Source organism: Bubalus bubalis, chromosome 10 (genome assembly GCF_019923935.1).
Source record: "Bubalus bubalis isolate 160015118507 breed Murrah chromosome 10, NDDB_SH_1, whole genome shotgun sequence".
In the NCBI taxonomy this organism is placed as follows: Eukaryota; Metazoa; Chordata; class Mammalia; order Artiodactyla; family Bovidae; genus Bubalus; species Bubalus bubalis.
In genome coordinates this window covers 69663285-69680323 of record NC_059166.1, presented here as the reverse complement: position 1 = coordinate 69680323, position 17039 = coordinate 69663285, and the positions used below count along the sequence as shown (strand labels likewise).

At 42.1% G+C, this 17039-nt stretch overlaps 1 protein-coding gene across 2 annotated transcripts in view; it reads right to left on the bottom strand.

The window, feature by feature from the left end:
* Positions 1-13225, bottom strand: part of NT5DC1 (5'-nucleotidase domain containing 1) — a 108809-nt gene extending 95584 nt beyond the window's left edge. Inside the window, exons 1-4 of one of the 2 annotated variants that reach the window (XM_006055672.4) lie at positions 12960-13225; positions 6840-6931; positions 5131-5202; positions 2433-2539 (exon numbers count right to left, since the gene is read on the bottom strand). In XM_006055672.4, coding sequence (XP_006055734.1) covers positions 2433-2539; positions 5131-5202; positions 6840-6931; positions 12960-13052 — 364 coding nt within the window. In that variant the 5' untranslated portion in view covers positions 13053-13225. The remainder of the gene's footprint in view (positions 1-2432; positions 2540-5130; positions 5203-6839; positions 6932-12959) is intronic. The other variant, XM_006055671.4, reaches the window with a different exon arrangement.
* Between the last annotated feature and the right edge of the window lie 3814 nt (positions 13226-17039).

The following is a 17039-nucleotide window of genomic DNA, read 5'->3' as shown; positions in this document are numbered from 1 at the left end:
ATTCTGGGAAGTGCTCTCCGTGCTTCTCCTCAGAAGTCCTGGTGGAATCCAGGGCCCTTCTCTGTTCTTGCCTTTCACATCACACTCTCACTGCTATCTCACTCCTGCAGACTGCAAGCAGGAGCTACCACTCTGCTTTGAGCACAAACCTCACAGAGTCCTCTCTCCTGAGAACTCCTGGTACAAAGAGGAATCAGGCAGATCAACAGGTGGAGTCGGATTTCAGTTTAATGTAAGGGAGTACTTTTCAAATGGTCACAATTACTTTTGTGCAGATTATTATAACTGCCTGCCCCCTTCCTCCATTTGCAAGCTATGTATGAGGTTATGGAACATAGTGGTCTTGTGTCTTAGTGTCTACTATGCACAATTTCCAGTATATTGTAGGCACTCAATAAATGCTTGTTGAATGATCCAAAAATTGAATGGGTTACAGTCAACCTTTGAACAACACAGGTGTGAACTGCACAAGTCCACTTTTACATGTATTTTTTTCAACACGTAAATAAATACAATAAATACTATAGCAGTAGACGATCTGTGACCTGCAGTGAGTTGAACCCACAAATGCAGAAACTGATACAGGGAGGAACTCCAAGTAGGGAGGGCTGACAATTAAGTTATACTCAAGATTTTCAACTTCTTGAGGTAAGTGTCCCTAATTCCTGAGTTGTTCAAGAGTTAGCTGTATGTTGGAAAGAAGAAGCGTCACGGTAAATTAAGAGAAAACTCTCTGCAAGGTCCAGATGTTTATCCTTTTAAATATTACTTAACGCCCTCACATCTTCATGTCAAATTACCAAGAATATAAAAGAAATACAGTCAAGTTCTGTTAATTCACAAACTGGTTGTACAGGTTTGTATGCTCTTTTCCTCAGTTAAGAATATTATGGTTGTCACAGTCTTCTTGTTTTTTTACTTTTTCACAGCTGAAATTGTTGGGGGGAACATCTCAGACTAGTTTTCATTCTTAAGAAAGGCTAGGATGTCTTTGTCAGTATGAGGAAAAGCAAGAATTTGGAGAAAAGGGAGAAGACGGCCCACATACATCTCTGCCCACCCTGCTATGCTGTCAGACCACATGACACACCAGGGCTACAGGGACCAGGACAGTGGACACAGATTCCCAAGGCTCACTACCCGTAATGCATCTCATCTCTTGGTCTGTGATACCAGAGTGACCTGCCTGAACCAGCCAGCTGGTGTAAGTGGACCTGCCCAGTTCAAACCCATGTTGTTCACCTCTATTTACAACTGCCTACATCTGGACAGGTGGGACAGTGGTAAAGAACCCGCCAGCCAATGTAACAGGCACAAGAGACGCAGGTTTGATCCCTAGGTCGGGAAGATACCCTGGACTAGGAAATGGCAACCCGCTCCAGTAAATTCCATGGACAGAGGAGACTGGCGGGCTACAGCTCACAGAGTCTAAAAGAGATGGACGTGAATAAGCATGCATGCTTGTACACATACATCTGGACAGACTACAGGAGTCTTCCTTATCACTTGAATAAAAAGTAAATCTATCCATTTAACTTCCTAGCTATTGTGAGTTGAGATGTGTGAAAGCATTCTACACCTAACCCCAAGGTGAAATCTGTTTTTCCTATTAACTTATTTTATTTTATTAATAACACATACTTCCCAACGTTTTCTTCTCACTATGAGAAAACAAACCACCCAAAGACAGCAAATATGACAAATAAAAACACGATAGCAATAAGGAATAATTCCAACTATTTTCCAGTTACTATATTTTCGAAAGGAAAATAGGTGCATTTCAAAACTGTAGTATGGGAGAAAATGACCAAAAAAACCTAGAACAAATGGAAAACTAACAATTAAGACTTTTAATGAGGTCTGTTTATAAGTGTTTTAATCATTCTTTATTAATTTATGACATCTGTTGTCTACAGATAATTTTTGAAAAATCTTTTCATGTTTACTCATGGTAAAACTCTTTAAGGAGAGTGGGAAAAAGTTGTGTAAAATCACTCGCAATAAAGGGGGGCAAAAAGGCAATGGTAGAAGATACTAGAAATGGCAGTAAAGAAAAAAATTCTAGAAAACAGGAGAGGTGAGAAATATGAATGTGGGGAGAAGCGGGGAACAGAGAAATAAAAGGATAGTACAGGTAATGAATTAATAAAAATACAGAATAAGTAATGTATTATTCCTAAGCGCTAAGTCTTCGTTACTCCAGAACAAGTAAAAGGTGAATCAATAAAAACGTTAAATAAAACAGAACCAACTGCCAAAGAAAAACCAGACATACATGGGAAATAATAGTTTCTATGAAACCACAACTGCGGTCTTGTGCATCCTGCCCAGCAGGGGGCAAGGACGGACTGCTCTGTGTCTTGATGTCACAGGTTCGGGGTCCAAAACAACAGGGGAGGGAATGGCGGCGCTGCCCTACACAGGAACCATACCTGACCGGAAGGCCATTCCCGTGTCCGGCATGAAGTGCTTCCACTGCTTCCTGCCGAACTCCTCCGCCAGCGCCTCGGCAGACAGCATCTTCGTGCCGTGGCTGGCCCTGGTTTGAAGAGATGAGGTACACGGTTCATTGGTGGGTCCCTTGAACACTCCCTCCTCCAGCTTTGCTATTATTAACTTATTAATTCACCCTAATACTACTAAAGGGTTTTGTTTTTTTTTAAGAAAAAGGTTTTCAATGGGATGACTTCCCTATTTAGGATCCTATAAGGTATTTCTTTTTTTTATTATGTTATTTCTTAAATTTTATTTTTAAAATTTTTATTGGCATATAGCTGTTTGACAATGTTGTGTTAGTGTGTACTGTACTGCAAAGTGAATCAGTGATACATAAACATATATCCCCTCTTTTTTGAAAGGCATTTCTCTGGACAGCTCTTTTTCCTTCCTCCATTTCACCCCTCAACCAGCAAGTGATCAGGAGAAGCACACTCTGAGGTCAATGCTGTGATAGGTGCCCCAGACCAATCTATAAACTACAACTTCTCTGGGAGAAATAGGACAAGCCTTGCCTAAGAAGTTGTCCATTAACCATGCAGATAAGACTTGCCTAACGGAACATAGAGGAAACAGCTGCAGGGACTAGGTGGGAAGCTGGCCTGTGGGGAGGAGGGAGTGCAACAGTCAGAGCAAGAGCTGAGGCCTGCAGGAGGAGAGATGTGCCTGGTACCCAGGGCTGCGCAAGCACAGGGACTATGAAGATGAAGACTGGGTAGTAATGTGCCACTCAAGGACATAAGGTAGCTAAAAACACAATGGGAAACAGTAAGATGAACGAGGCAAAACCTGGAACAGGAAGACAAGAAAGTAGCTATTTTTTGTGCTCAAAATACTGCTTTTACATCAGTTGGGCCTGGTTAAGAGAATCTTACCCTATAGAAAAACAGTTAATATTTCATGTAGTTTACTGTGAGAAATTATAATGCTAGACTGTGGTAGCAAAGCAAAATGAAGAAAATGGAAATGAAATAAGAAAGGCAAATGGAAGAAAATTACAATTAGGATCCTTTTTATAGAGAGGTTAACATTTATATAATAAAAGCTATATTAAAGGTGGAGGAATCTTGAGCAGGAAGTACGAAAAGGTACCTACTACGTTGTTTGAAAGCAGGCATCAGGGATATAAGCTTATAAACTCAGGAGGAGCTGGCCGGTTAGCCAAACTTGAATGGAGATGGTCAGACCTTGGGGAAATGATGTTGGGAATGGGGACAGACAGACAGACAGAACAAAGAAAGAAGCAAAGTTGTAGAATGATTTCTATTCTTTTAACCATGACTGAAGATAGCCAAGTACATTGTAAGAATCGGAAAGGGACATTAAAGGTCACGGTCAAAGCTGCATTGCGTGTATGTATGTATATATGTGTCTGTATATATATATATATATGTGTGTGTGTGTGTGTGTTTATTTATACATACAAATGAATACATACACTCATAGCTCTAGCTGCCTGAGAAAAAAAGATGCAAATGAATTACAAAATTATCAGAAGTGGAACGACATCTGCTCGAGCTAGCTCCACCTTAGGGGACAGTCTGGGTAGAGTGTGAGCCTGTACTGTACAAAAGGAATGATGTACCCAAAGTGATGAGCATCCTCTTCTTGGACTCCAACTGAGTCAGCATAAATAATAAATCACACAACTGCACGGCCCTGTTAACTTGCTTGTACTGTCAGTATTGGAAGGAAAATAGACGCTTACCCCATGGTACCTTCTGTAAAACACAGAGCAGATGGCAGGTGCTTTTCCACTGCCTGTTCCGTGCTGTGCTAAGTCGCTTCAGTTGCGTGCAACTCTTTGCGACCGTACGGACTGTAGCCTGTCAGGCTCCTCTGTCCACGCTTGCCCTACTCTTATTAACACTCAAAGTGTTGGACTCACCTTCCCTGGTGGCTCAGATGGCAAAGAATCTGCCTGTGATGCAGGAGACCCAGGTTCAATCGCTGGGTCAGGAAGATCCCCTGGAGAAGGGAATAGCAACCCACTCCAGTATCCTTGCCTGGAGAATCCCATGGACAGAGGAACCTGGCGGGCTGTAGTTCATGGGGTTGCAAAGAGTCAGACACAACTGAGCAACTAACACTAAGTAACTAAGAAGAGGGAAGGAAAGGGAGTCAGCACTAAGCTTGGGACGGGGAGACACTGATGAACGCTGGAGGAATCTAGAAACACTTCCAGAAGCTGAGACACAACATGAGTCCTGTATGATGGGGGCAAATTTGGACAAGTGGAAGAAAGAGAGGTGTGCCTAGACCACCAATTCTACCCCATGTCCATTCTTTCCTTCTTCCTTAATAAAGAGAGCTTCAATTTTACTCCAGGTTAACATGATAAAATTCCCAGGCTCTTTTGCAGTAGAGGAGGTCAAAAAGCAAGTTAACATTCTACTGTATTTCCTGTGCAAGTATTTCTGATAAGCTAAATTTAAAGAATTAGACCTTTCAATCTAATGCTCCCAGATTTATATTTAAATGGATCCAACGATTCCTACAAAGACCTGCAGGCACACAGACAATCTCTCATCTGACTGACTAAAGTAATAATCTTGTTTAATCCATACCTTAACAGTCTAATCCTACATGGTAATACAAGAGTAAAGTTTCAACACCACAACTAAATTCTATTACCTGAGCACGGTGCCGTTATCTGCAAGTTTAATGAAGTTCCCATCTTCCAGATCCAGTGCCAAGCCCTTGCAACTGAAACAGAAAAGTCTGGTTACCAATCAGTTCACATACTTATTAACACTTAACTCAAGAAATAATAACTTATATTTTCAAAAAGTCATAATACTAAAAACAGACTCTGCCACCCAGGTGAATAACATGTTAATCAAACAAGTAAGCTCTTGAATTCTAAAATTCAAGAATTCTAAAATTAAATATCCGCAGAGCAAGTACATGAGGAAAACTGCTATGTGGGCAAAGGACAGCGTATTTAGTGTCTAAACTCTTTGAGCTGAGAAAAAAAACCTCAGAACAAAAAATGAGCACCATTGTATGCCTCTGCTAACATGTACAAATGTTTTTCATTAAATAAAACACACACAAACACACATTCATATTTTACAAGTTAAGATCTTAGCCAGAATATTTTCTGTACTCTTTAGACTCTGCCTCAATTTAGGTCAGGCTATAAGAACTAGCCCTCTGGGCTAGGCATATTATTGAAAACCACTAAAAGAAAGTCAAACACTAAGTTTTAGGTTCTTCACTGTAAAAGACTTATGGAATTTGGGAAGAAAAGTGGGTTCAGAGTCATTATTATGAGTAATAAAAACAAGAAGGCATAATGGCCACCAAATACCAACAGAATGAAAAGAAAAGGACAGGGTACTTTACAAGCATTATTTACTTTGGTCCACAGTAACATTTCCATAAGAATTTCATATAGCAAAATGTTTCTGTTTCTTCCTTTTCAGAAAGTGAGAAATCAAAAAGGACTAACCAAACACTGGAAGAGTGCATAATAGATGAACACCGTTGCTCTAGAATTATTTCTGGATGTATTTTTCATGTGTTTCAGGACATCTGTTAATTTTTAACTGAACAATTTAAAGTGGTTTAATAGGACTTTTGTTTGTTTTTATTGGTTAAATGAGGAAGAAAGACAAAGGAAACCTTGGGAAGTTGAGACTCCTAAGCCAGGAAGGGAGTAAGCTGTCAAGAGTCTCTGTTATAGGAATATCTACCCAAATTACACAAAAACAGATGTCCTAATTCAGACACTTATTAAAAACATGGGGTAAAGACTCTGCCTGCCAACGCAGGAGACACCAGAGATACGGGTTGGATCCCTGGGTTGGGAAGATTGCTTGGAGCAGGAAATGGCAACCTGCTCCAGTATTCTTGCCTGGAAAATTCCAGGACAGAGAAGCTTGACAGGCTATTGTCCACAGGGTTGAAAAGAGTTGGACACAACCGAGCACGCATACGTGCACACACACACGCATTCAAAGTATGATGATTTCCACCTCTTTTCACACAGTTCTGTATAGGAAGGGCAATAAAATAATTTTTTAATAAAAGATGTACATTTTAGAGACAGTTCTTAATCTCTGAAACTCTTAATAATGACAGACTTAACCTATGCAAAAATACCCAAATTAGTCACATTTGCTCTTAGCTTAATTTTCATACTTAACTAAGCAAGCCTAAAAATAGAAAGGACTTTAATTCATCAAATATAAAACTTTTAGTACAGAAGGCATTCTGTCCTTTGGCTCAACTTCACATTTCACTTTCTGTCTCCATGGAAGAGGAAGCATTAAAATTTTATCCACAAGAATTAAAAACCAGAGGGAATGTACAGACCTTTAAAAAAAAAAGCTGCTTACCAGAAATCCCAATCCTCTGGGGTCACCGTGAGCAATCCCTTGTCATACCCTTTCTCCTTGACCAGGAACTGAGCAAAGCTATTATAAATGAGCTGTTAACAAAAAGGAAGAGAGATTAAATGTAAATTTCACTATGCCTTCTTAACTTCACAGGCCTGAAGACCTAATGGAATAAGCCACGAGATAGTTGGGAAGGAATCTGTATTATCTGTTAATTGTGAAGCTTGGCGGGTTAACATTCCTTCCCAGGAATTTATGCACTCCGGCGAGCCCCAGGTAGCTGCTGTCTTTTTTACACTATCAGTGTACAATTATACAACCAAGGACAATTATTAATCCTACTCCTGAAGCCTAGAGGGTTGGAGATCATTAAGACTTGACAAAGCTTTGTAAATTGATTTAACACTTCACCAGATGATAAACATACTGACCATTCTACATCCACCCCCTGTCCATCCTTTCCAGAAGGCCCCATGGCAGCTGATAACGCTATTTTATACACTTGAGCCCCACACAGTGGAGGCCACCCCACTGGCCCAGACCTTGGCACAATCTAAACCTAAATCAGCGTGCACTTAAAGAAAATCCCTGTCAAGGAAACCTAACACACACCAATCACAATCTGCTGTGTCGCTTTAGCTCGCTTACCTCTCCCTGGAGAACAGGACCCTCAGTCCCTATCAGGAAATTTCCAACCTCCTAGCCAATCAGACCCTGTTTTTGCATTGCCGCATCTAACACTATAAAACACAGTCAAGCCCAAAATCTCTGGGGAAGAGTGCTCCACTGCTTGTGGGGCCACTGCACTCCCCCAATCCAGGAAACGTTTTCTCTAAATGAAGGAGCATCAAATTCATGACTACTTTTACTTTTGTCATTTGACACAGGGGAATCTCCCTTGTGGCTCAGCTGGCAAAGAATCCGCCTGCAATGTGGGAGACCTAGGTTTGATCCCTGAGTTGGGAAGTCCCCTGGAGAAGGGAAAGGCTACCCACTCCAGTATCCTGGCCTGGAGAATTCCATGGACTGTATAGTCCATGGGGTCACAAAGAATTGGGCACGATTTCTTTCTTCTATAGGGGAATCTCAAAGAGAAATACACATGAGGACCAGTCAGGTAATCTACAGGAGGAATCACGGCACCTTCATCAGACACAGGGACTCTCTCTTTTTATCCATTGTAAGAAAAGCTGAGGGGAAAGAAAAAAAAGAAAAAAACCTCTGGAAGCAAGCATAAAAGTAAACGCTCTGCTGACTGTCGACAGATTTCATTCTCAACAACAAAATTCCAGGGTTTTTGAGAGTGAACAGTGTCCAAGAGGACACACAGAGTATCCTGACCCTTCTTCTGCAGATGTTAGCCCATGACAGGTTTCAACAGCACTGGAATGGCACAGAGGGGAAGTGGGAATAGATACAGCAGCAAGAGTAGAAGGCCTCCCTGAGGGAGTGATGTCCACACTGACACCTGCAGGACAGAGCAGTTAGCTGGGTGAATCCAGGGGGGAGAGGGCCACGCAGGTCCAGGGGACACACAGCTCACACAGCTCAAGTTGGGGATTGGGGTTATGAGTGTCAGGAGATGAGTAGAGAAAGCAAAGGCTCCTTGTCAAATAGAGCTGTTTCCTGTCAAAAGCTAATGAAAATGGCTATACATGTACCCCACACAATGAGACCCTGATCCAGGTCAGCTGTTCAGAGTTACATTAAGTCAACACTATGTACAAACACTCCTCAACCCTGGAGGTGAGTCAGAACCACAGGTGATAGTTCTTAAAACCACCCAGAAATTCCAAGCCTCCAGGACAAGGTGGGGCCCCTACCAAATTCCTGAAACTGTGAGATGATTGAAAATCACTGACTTCTATGTTATATGAATTTTCACTCATATGAATTATCAATCATAAAATGTACTGAGTCACTCAAAGGTACAAAGTACTATGGACGATAAAAAAAAAAACCACACGTCATGATCCTGCCTGCAAGAAACCAGTGCTCCAGGATTAAGAGATGTAAATCCCATGTGTAATGTAAATCCTCAGATGCTTAGAGCAGTGCATGGCATACAAGTAAATTCAATTTAGGTATTGCTATTATGTGCTGGTTAAAAAAAAAAAAAGAAAAGCCCTGACTCATAGCCTTTGTTCATTTCCATGTTACAGATACCCTCTACAAGCTACCAATGGTTACTGCACACCATTAGACTTGCCTCTGGTCAAGGTAAGTATTTTCAGCCTTGGACAACTGGAATTTCTCACCCTTTGGCAATATTGATCAAGACACGGATACGTGATTCTAATAAGGTCAGATTCCTTCCCAAGGCAAAGAAACCTTTCCAACAGGGCTGCCTATGGGGCACCCACAGCTGTATTTGAAGGAGAAGGTTCTATAATAGGAGAGAATGGGGTCAATGTGTAAGGAAAAGCAGAGAAAAGCAGTGCTGAGAAACACAGGGAAGGCTGTGTCTTTGAAAGCCCTCTTCCAGTCCTAAGCCCTTGGCCCTTGAACCTTTTCCTTGCATTAACGTTGACTCACCCCAGAAGCCCTCATGGCATAGGGCCTCCACCACCCATCCCTTCCTCTCCGGGTCTTAGCTGCTAACTTACTTTCCCAACAGTCTCACCTGACTAATGATCATGCAGAATCCCCAGCGGTTGCAAACTGGTGCCCTGCGGGTCGTAGGCAGACCACAAATTATATCTGGTTCCCACTGAAGGATGCCAGATAAAATATGAAACTCCTAGGTCAATTGGATTTTCGGTTAAACAGCAAATAATTTTTTAATATAAGCATATCCCATGAGATAGTTGGAACACACATACACTAAAAATGTTTTTGTTCTTTGAAACTCAAATTGAACCAGATGTCCTGAGTTTTTCTTCACTGTATCTGGCGACCCCGTAATTCTGCTGTTCTGAAAATGAGTTGGCACTGAAAAAAACTGACAGACTTCTCACACAAGCTTCGATTTCTAACTTGTCTTGAGAGAATTATATCTGGCAAGACTGAGCTTCTATGCCCCACGGCAAATGCTGGCAGATGAGCACGGCTGTATATGTTCATTCTCCTGGCTGCCAGAGACCCCCACATTCCCCGTCGCACATTCAGGTTAACTGCCTGGCCCCGAACACTCCTGAGTCTGCAACTCCAGGACAAACAGGTGTCATCATTTCCAGGATGCTTTTCCTGAGCCCCTGTTGAGGTGACACACCCAGTTCCACATTGGCATAACACTTTGCACTTGTTAAATGGCTTTCCAGGTGGCGCTAGTGGTAAAGAACCCACCTGCCACTGCAGGAGACACAGAGACTCTGGTTCAATCCCTGGGTTGGGAAGATCCCCTGGAGGGAGGGCGTGGCAACCCACTCCAGTATTCTTGCCTGGCGAATTCCAAGGACAGAGGAGCCTGGTGGGCTATGGTCCATAGGGTCACAAAGAATCGGACATGACTGAGGCGACTTAGCACACAGCACGCTACACTTACTAAATATGCCCATGAGGCACTCAGTGACCCACCATGCCAACACCACTGCCATCTCCAGTATCGTCTCCTGCCATTCCCCACCTTCTGCTTGACACCCAGCAGATCCAGGTGCTGTTTCTTATCTCTTGGTCCTTGCCTTGGCCATATTTCCTCTGCCTGAAATGTTCCTCTTTGCCTCCTCACCTGCCAATTGTCACTTCCTGTGCTGGGACCCAGCTCAAGCATCACTCACTCCAAGGCCTCCCTTTTGGGCTTTATAGCACACAGAAAGCCTGTGGTAGGCAGCAGAAACCTGCCGGCCAGTCCACCATGCGGGTGACCCTGGACAAGCTACTTACCCTTTCTGTGACTGTCCTCATCTCTAAAGGAGGTTAATAACATCTACCTCATACAGCTGTTGTAAGGATCAAACCAGTTTGTATCAGCAGAATGCTTATTAGAATAGTGACTGTGAGTGCCATATTCAGTTACTGAAATACCTATTATTTATTCAATCGTTTCATAATTATTTACTGAACTCTGCATATGCAGAGTCAGCTTGGTACACAGAACACACAATAAAGTCACAGATACTGAGGTCAAAGGTTCATGGCTCCAGGATCTAGGGGAAGGTTCCAACAAGTAAATAGGAAAAATTCAAGGCAGTGTATAAGTGCTATGAGAAATTAAGGTTTTATGGAAAACTGGAGGTAGGATCAGGATAAGAAAGAAAACTTTAGGGGGCCAGGCTACTTAATTTGAGACCTGCCAGATGAGGGGTCAGTGTAATGAAGAAAGGAGGGCCCTAGGCAGAGGTAACAGCCAAGCATCATCAAGGGCCAGGCAAGCTTCCGTCAGCACAGGGGACCAAAGCTCACCCTCCAACATCCTTACCCATTACAAGTCCACCTGAGGACCTGTGTGTTTTCTCTGTACTCCTAATTCTATTATGGTGCTCAGCACACAGAAAGATTACTGAACCAAACAGAAAGAAAATGCACCAGATTACTGTTTTCAATCTTAAAATATCGCTTAGATTTGAAGCTTGTAGTAAAGAACTCTTGCTTTTGGGAAATCTTGGATTCTGAAATTGTATGCTCACACATGCACAAAATTGACTTTTAACAATATTTCCTTCAGAAGAAGGTGACTAGAGAGGAAGTGCAAGAAAATGTTAATCCGGGGGAAGATTTGAAAGGCAAAAGAAGGAAAATATGAATCAAAGACCTAGACAAAGTAGTGGCCAGAGAATCGAGGAGAAAAGTCTCCTTAACTCTCAACATGAGGAGGCAAACATCTGTACTGTGGGAAAGCAGGAACACACAACATTAGGAACACTACACTTTTTTTTAAAACCATCTGTACACAGAAAACAGGAGTAATTCATATACTGTTTTGACCTTTGACAGGTACCCGAACTGCTAACTGGGGCAGTGAACCTCATCTTAATGAGGAGCTGCCCTGGCTGATGTCTATTCCAGCTACTTGGCACTCTATCCTAAGTGGTCAGGCTGGACAATGATTCCAGTAGTAACTACAAAAGCCACCACTTGTGTCAGAAACAGCTCTCAGCATTATATATCCATTACCTTTTTAATCCTTGCAACAACCTTTCCAGGTAAATCCAATTATTAGCCCAGTTTTACAGATGAGGAAACTGAAACTAGACACAGGTTAAGTAATTTGTCCAAGGTCACAGCGCTAGTAACAGAGGAGCTAATGCCTTAAGCTAGGCAGTCTGGCTGCAAATTCCTAGCTTTGACGACCATAGCCAGTTTTTTTCTGTTTTGGATACCTAAATCTTTGACTTACCAAAAAAAAAATTTTTTTTGTTGTTAATTTCTCAAAATCAGTTTCCATGTGAAACTAAAGGAATGGGGGAGGGAGAACAATTCGCTTAAGGGTACAGATATGGAATCATACACATTCCACTTCCTGTTCCTTCCCTAAGTGCAGGAAGGGTCCGGGCTGTTGTTAGGATTAAAACTTGCGTGGAGCATGCAGTAGCCGAGCAATACTTAGTTCCTTCTCTTGGTAAAAGGCAAAATTAGGGCTAAGATCTTAATGACTTTCCGGTTAGTCTTCTTTCCTAAGAAAAGAATACACCACACAATTTTCCCCAGACGGCAGTATTTAAAAACTGACAGGTGGTCGCATGGAAATGCAAAAGAAAAAAAAATGCAGCCAAAGACGAAGTCAAAAGTCGCTAACCAGGTGGCTGTATCAGCGCTCTGCTGGTAGCCAGAATGATTTGCTGAGACGCTCCAAAACCGGGGATCTGCAAAGGACACCCCCTGTTTCCCCGGCCCCGCCCTTGCTCTGCCCCAGGAACCGCTTCCCCAACCCAATCTTGCACAACTTGTCTTTCCTTCGCCCCTTTTCTTCTCTACCCATCTCTCAAACTAGGCTATGGGCTGGGCCAAAGAAGCCGGTGCCCAGAGCAAAGGCGGAGACGGCGTGGGGGGCGGGAGCCGAGGGGTGGGGTATGCACGCTTCATTTCGCCCCGCCTCGCGGCGGGAGGCCGAGTTGTGCGCAGAAGCGCGGCGGCTGCAGGGCCCGGCGACGCCCGCCTCCGCCGCCTAAACCGGGAGGAAACTCGAGCCGGCGCCACCAAGGAGGCTGCACGCTGGGTGGCCCGGCAGCCCCCGCCACTCACCCGGGCGCTCTCGGGCAGGTTGTAGCAACACAGAGTGTGGTCCAGGTCGAAGCCGACCACGTCGCAGGCGGCCAGGGAGAAGTGCTGAGCCATAGTTGCGCGCGGAGCTCCAGCGACTGCGTGGACGCCGGGAGGTGAGGAGAGCACACGGGCAAGACGCTGCGGGACTCCCTGGCGGGACGCGGCGGAGTGGGGCGGGGCTCTGGACGCCGCACGGCGGCCCCGCGCTCTTCCCGCGCCCGCGAGCCCCGCCCCCGACCACGCTTCTCTCCGCCCCCCGCAGCCGGCCTTCCAGGTGCCCAGCCTTCGGGTGACACCCTAGGCCGGCTTCTGCCGCATTCTCACCACTCTGATCCCCGCCCCTAAGTCCGAAGGCGGGACATGACCAGGAGCGGAGCCACCGCTGCAGGGATTGGGGGCGTCGCTAAGTCCCTGTTGGTGCATAGCCTTTGCCACAAAATTAACTCGGGCTCCCCAGCGTTATCAAAGCACCAGAGAAACCGTGAGACAGCCCAAGTTAACAACTAACTCTTTACTCTTGGGTGCGAAATCATATAAGATTTTGGAGAAAATGTTATCCACTAAATACCCCTCTGCCCCAGGTAGCGTATAATTTGGAAGATTATTTTTTTGTCCGCAAGATCTCTAACCATGGATTGAATCAAAAATTTTACATCCCTTAGAAAATTCCTAAGTATATTTCTAAGTAAAATGGGGGACTTCAACATTTCACCCCTTGGAGCGTATTAGAAAATAAATTTGTTAGAAATCGTGAAGGACCATTTTTGCAAAGTGATGATGATTAAGGAAACCAATATTCGTTGTTATTTGATTATCTTACTTTTATTATAGTGAAGAATTTTTCCTATGAAAGGACTTTAGAAACTTCCTAAAACATGCTGCAGAAAAGAAAACTTTATGCAAAGAAGTTTTAAAATTTATACAACACACAGCGATTTGAATGACAATGTTCTCAATTCTCTCAAGGACTGTGTATAGCAGTATCATTTTAGATGCACAGAAGAAAAGTTAATTCATAATGTACAGTGGATCCTTAGGGCATTTAATTCTGAGAACTCCTGGATATGAAGGGCTAGGACTCTGAGATTTTTTAAGTTGTTTACAAGAGAAAATACAAATCTTGACATTAAAAAGAGAATAGAAATGTATTATCTTTGTACTGCTTCTGTTTTAAATTTAAAAGAAGGCTTTGCCCAAAGGGAAAAAAACCAATAGTCATGACATAATGAAAATATAATAGATTGAGAATTATACTTAACCCTTACAAATACTAATCCTTATGAGGCTAATAGACCAATTAAGGAATTAATTTAGTACAATAAATAGTTCAACCTGGTAGGACACTTATTGTACCCAGTGGACCCATTTGAATAAATTAATAACTTGTTCCATTATGACTTGTGAAAGCCCCAAACAAATCTGTCTGGACTAGGAACAGGAAGGAATCCTCAAGAAAATCGAGCTATATTCACTGGTTAAAGCCCAACAGCCATGTCTTTAATACCTGTGAATCAAAAAAGAAAAAGCTGTATTATTTCATCACTTGAGCCTGTTTCTTTTTCGTGAATCTGTTGGCCATAGAATTGACCTTAGCATTCTTTTTTGGCCCCTGCATTAGAGTATGTCCCAAGGTCACACTACAGGTAGACTACACATTGAAGGCCACAAGTCTCCTTGGGGGATATTTTGTTTTACTGTGGGACTAGGCACTTCAGGGACTTCTCTTAGTAATGTAAATGTACACATGCACTCATTGCTAGAAGGAAGAGTATGAAAGGATTGGTTTTTCATGGCCTAAGTGGTCATGATCCTGGACTGGAGTTGGCCCTAAGACCTGGACATGCTTATCAATGGTCATATCTACTTGCCGAGAAACAACTCTTACATGCCTTATATTCCTCAAGGCCTTGTTTACAACAATTAGGAGGGTTTAGAAAATAACCTGACCCCATCATCCTGAATGAGCTGTCACTCATCATGACTTGCCATTCACCTTTCTTGGCCATTATCTTAAACCTCAGTCGAACTTCTGTAAGAACATGTGGGATGATCTCCCTCTTTTCCTTCACTCCCTACATAACCTTGAACTTAAATACTGACATTTACTTCATTTCATAGGCTTATTTTCAAAGGCAGATATTTTCTTTCTTTGTATATATTAAACTTTTATCAAATATAGTGGCATGCACACTTCTTCTATTGTCAACCAGAAGTTCAGTGTTCTACTCAGACTCCAATTAATTTCTGTTTCTTCGAATGATATGTTAAATATGTCAGTATTAGGGACTGAATTATGTCCCCTCAAAGTTCGTATGTTGAAGCCCTAAGCCCCAATGTGACTACATTTGGGTATAGAGATTTAAGAAGGTAGGTATGGTTAAATAAGGTCATAAAATTGGGGACCTAATTCAATATGGCTTGTGTGATTATAAGAAGAGGAAGTACACAAGGGATGCACATACATAGAGGAAAGGCCACTTGAGCACACAGGGAGAATGTTCAACCTGCTAGCAAGAGGAGAGATTTCACTGGAAATCAGCCCTACCTGCACCTTGATCTTGGACTTTCAGCTACCAGAACCGTGAGAAAATAATTTCCTGTTATTTAAGCCACTCAGTCTGTGGCTTTCTGTTAAGGCAGTCTCAGCAGACCGACGTATAGATGTTGTTTTGTCAAATGAGCAAATAACGTTAACATTAACATGTATTGTCTTAAAGATCTTTGGGGAAAGTATTAGTTGCTTAGTCGTGTCCAACTCTTTGCAGCTGTGGACTGTAGCCTGCCAGGATCCTCTGTCCATGGAATTCTCCAGACAAGAATATTTCCAGTATTCTTGGGAAGGGTTACCATTCTCTTCTCCAGGGGATCTCCAAGATCCAGGACTGAACCTGGGTCTCCTGCACTGCAGGCAGATTCTTTAACATGGGAGCCACTGGAAAGTGAAAGTCGCTCAGTCATGTCTGACTCTCTGCCACCCCATGGACTACTGGAGTGGATAGCCGTTCCCTTCTCCAGGAGATCTTCCCAACCCGGGGATAGAACTCAGGTCTCCCACATAGCGGGCTGATTCTTTACCAGCTGAGCTACCAGGGAAGCCTTAAATGATGTGAAATTTGTTTAAATTATTTGTTAGTTTTAAAAATTTTGATACTTTTATTTGTATGTAATGTCAATACCATGCTGTGGAGTTTTAGGGTTTTTTTATTTAGTGTTCCATGTACAAATATATATACATTTTTTTCTTATAATTAGAAAGTTATAAAATAATTTTTAAATGCTCAGAAATAGGTTATGATTTTGACTGATCATTTTCTAGGTTTAAATATTATCATTATAACTGACCTGTATTTTAATAATGAAAATACTATAATTTAGGAAATTTAACCTTAGGTATGCCTTTTACTTAATTTGTTACTACCTAGGTAATAACTTTGTGATCAGCTAGCTTAAATTTTAGACACTAAAATAGCACATTAAGTGATATTTTATCGATTTATAATACTGTATTTTAACATATAAATTGTAAATATTCACCAGGCTTATTAAGGGGCGGGGAGGAGGAAAATAGTCTGTTTAATTTTTCGTTAGTTTAAAATGTGCTTTTCTAAATACTCCAAAATAAACATTATAATGTTCAACCTTTTATGTAATCTAAGCCAATCTACACATCTTCTCTGGATCATATAATTTGTTTAAGGGGGAATAATTAAGATTATTTAGTACTTTAAAATGTACAAATGCCTAAAAATTAAACTTTCTAAGTCATTTAGCGAAATAGAGCCAAAAACTTATTTATAATACTGGGCTGTGGCCTTAAGATGGCAGTAGTTCTGCATTAGGAATATTTTTCATTTGATTTCTTTAATCTTCAAATTTAAATACATTATTTTCTACTCTCCATTTCTCCTCTTGCCACAAGAGAGGCCTACCTAGAAATTTTACTGTAAGTTTTTTTTTTGTGTATTTATTTTTGATGGTGTAGGGGAGAATGGGATAGAATGAAGTCCTTTGGTTAAGAAACTGCTTATTAAGATTGTGTGTGAATTAAAAAACCAAAAT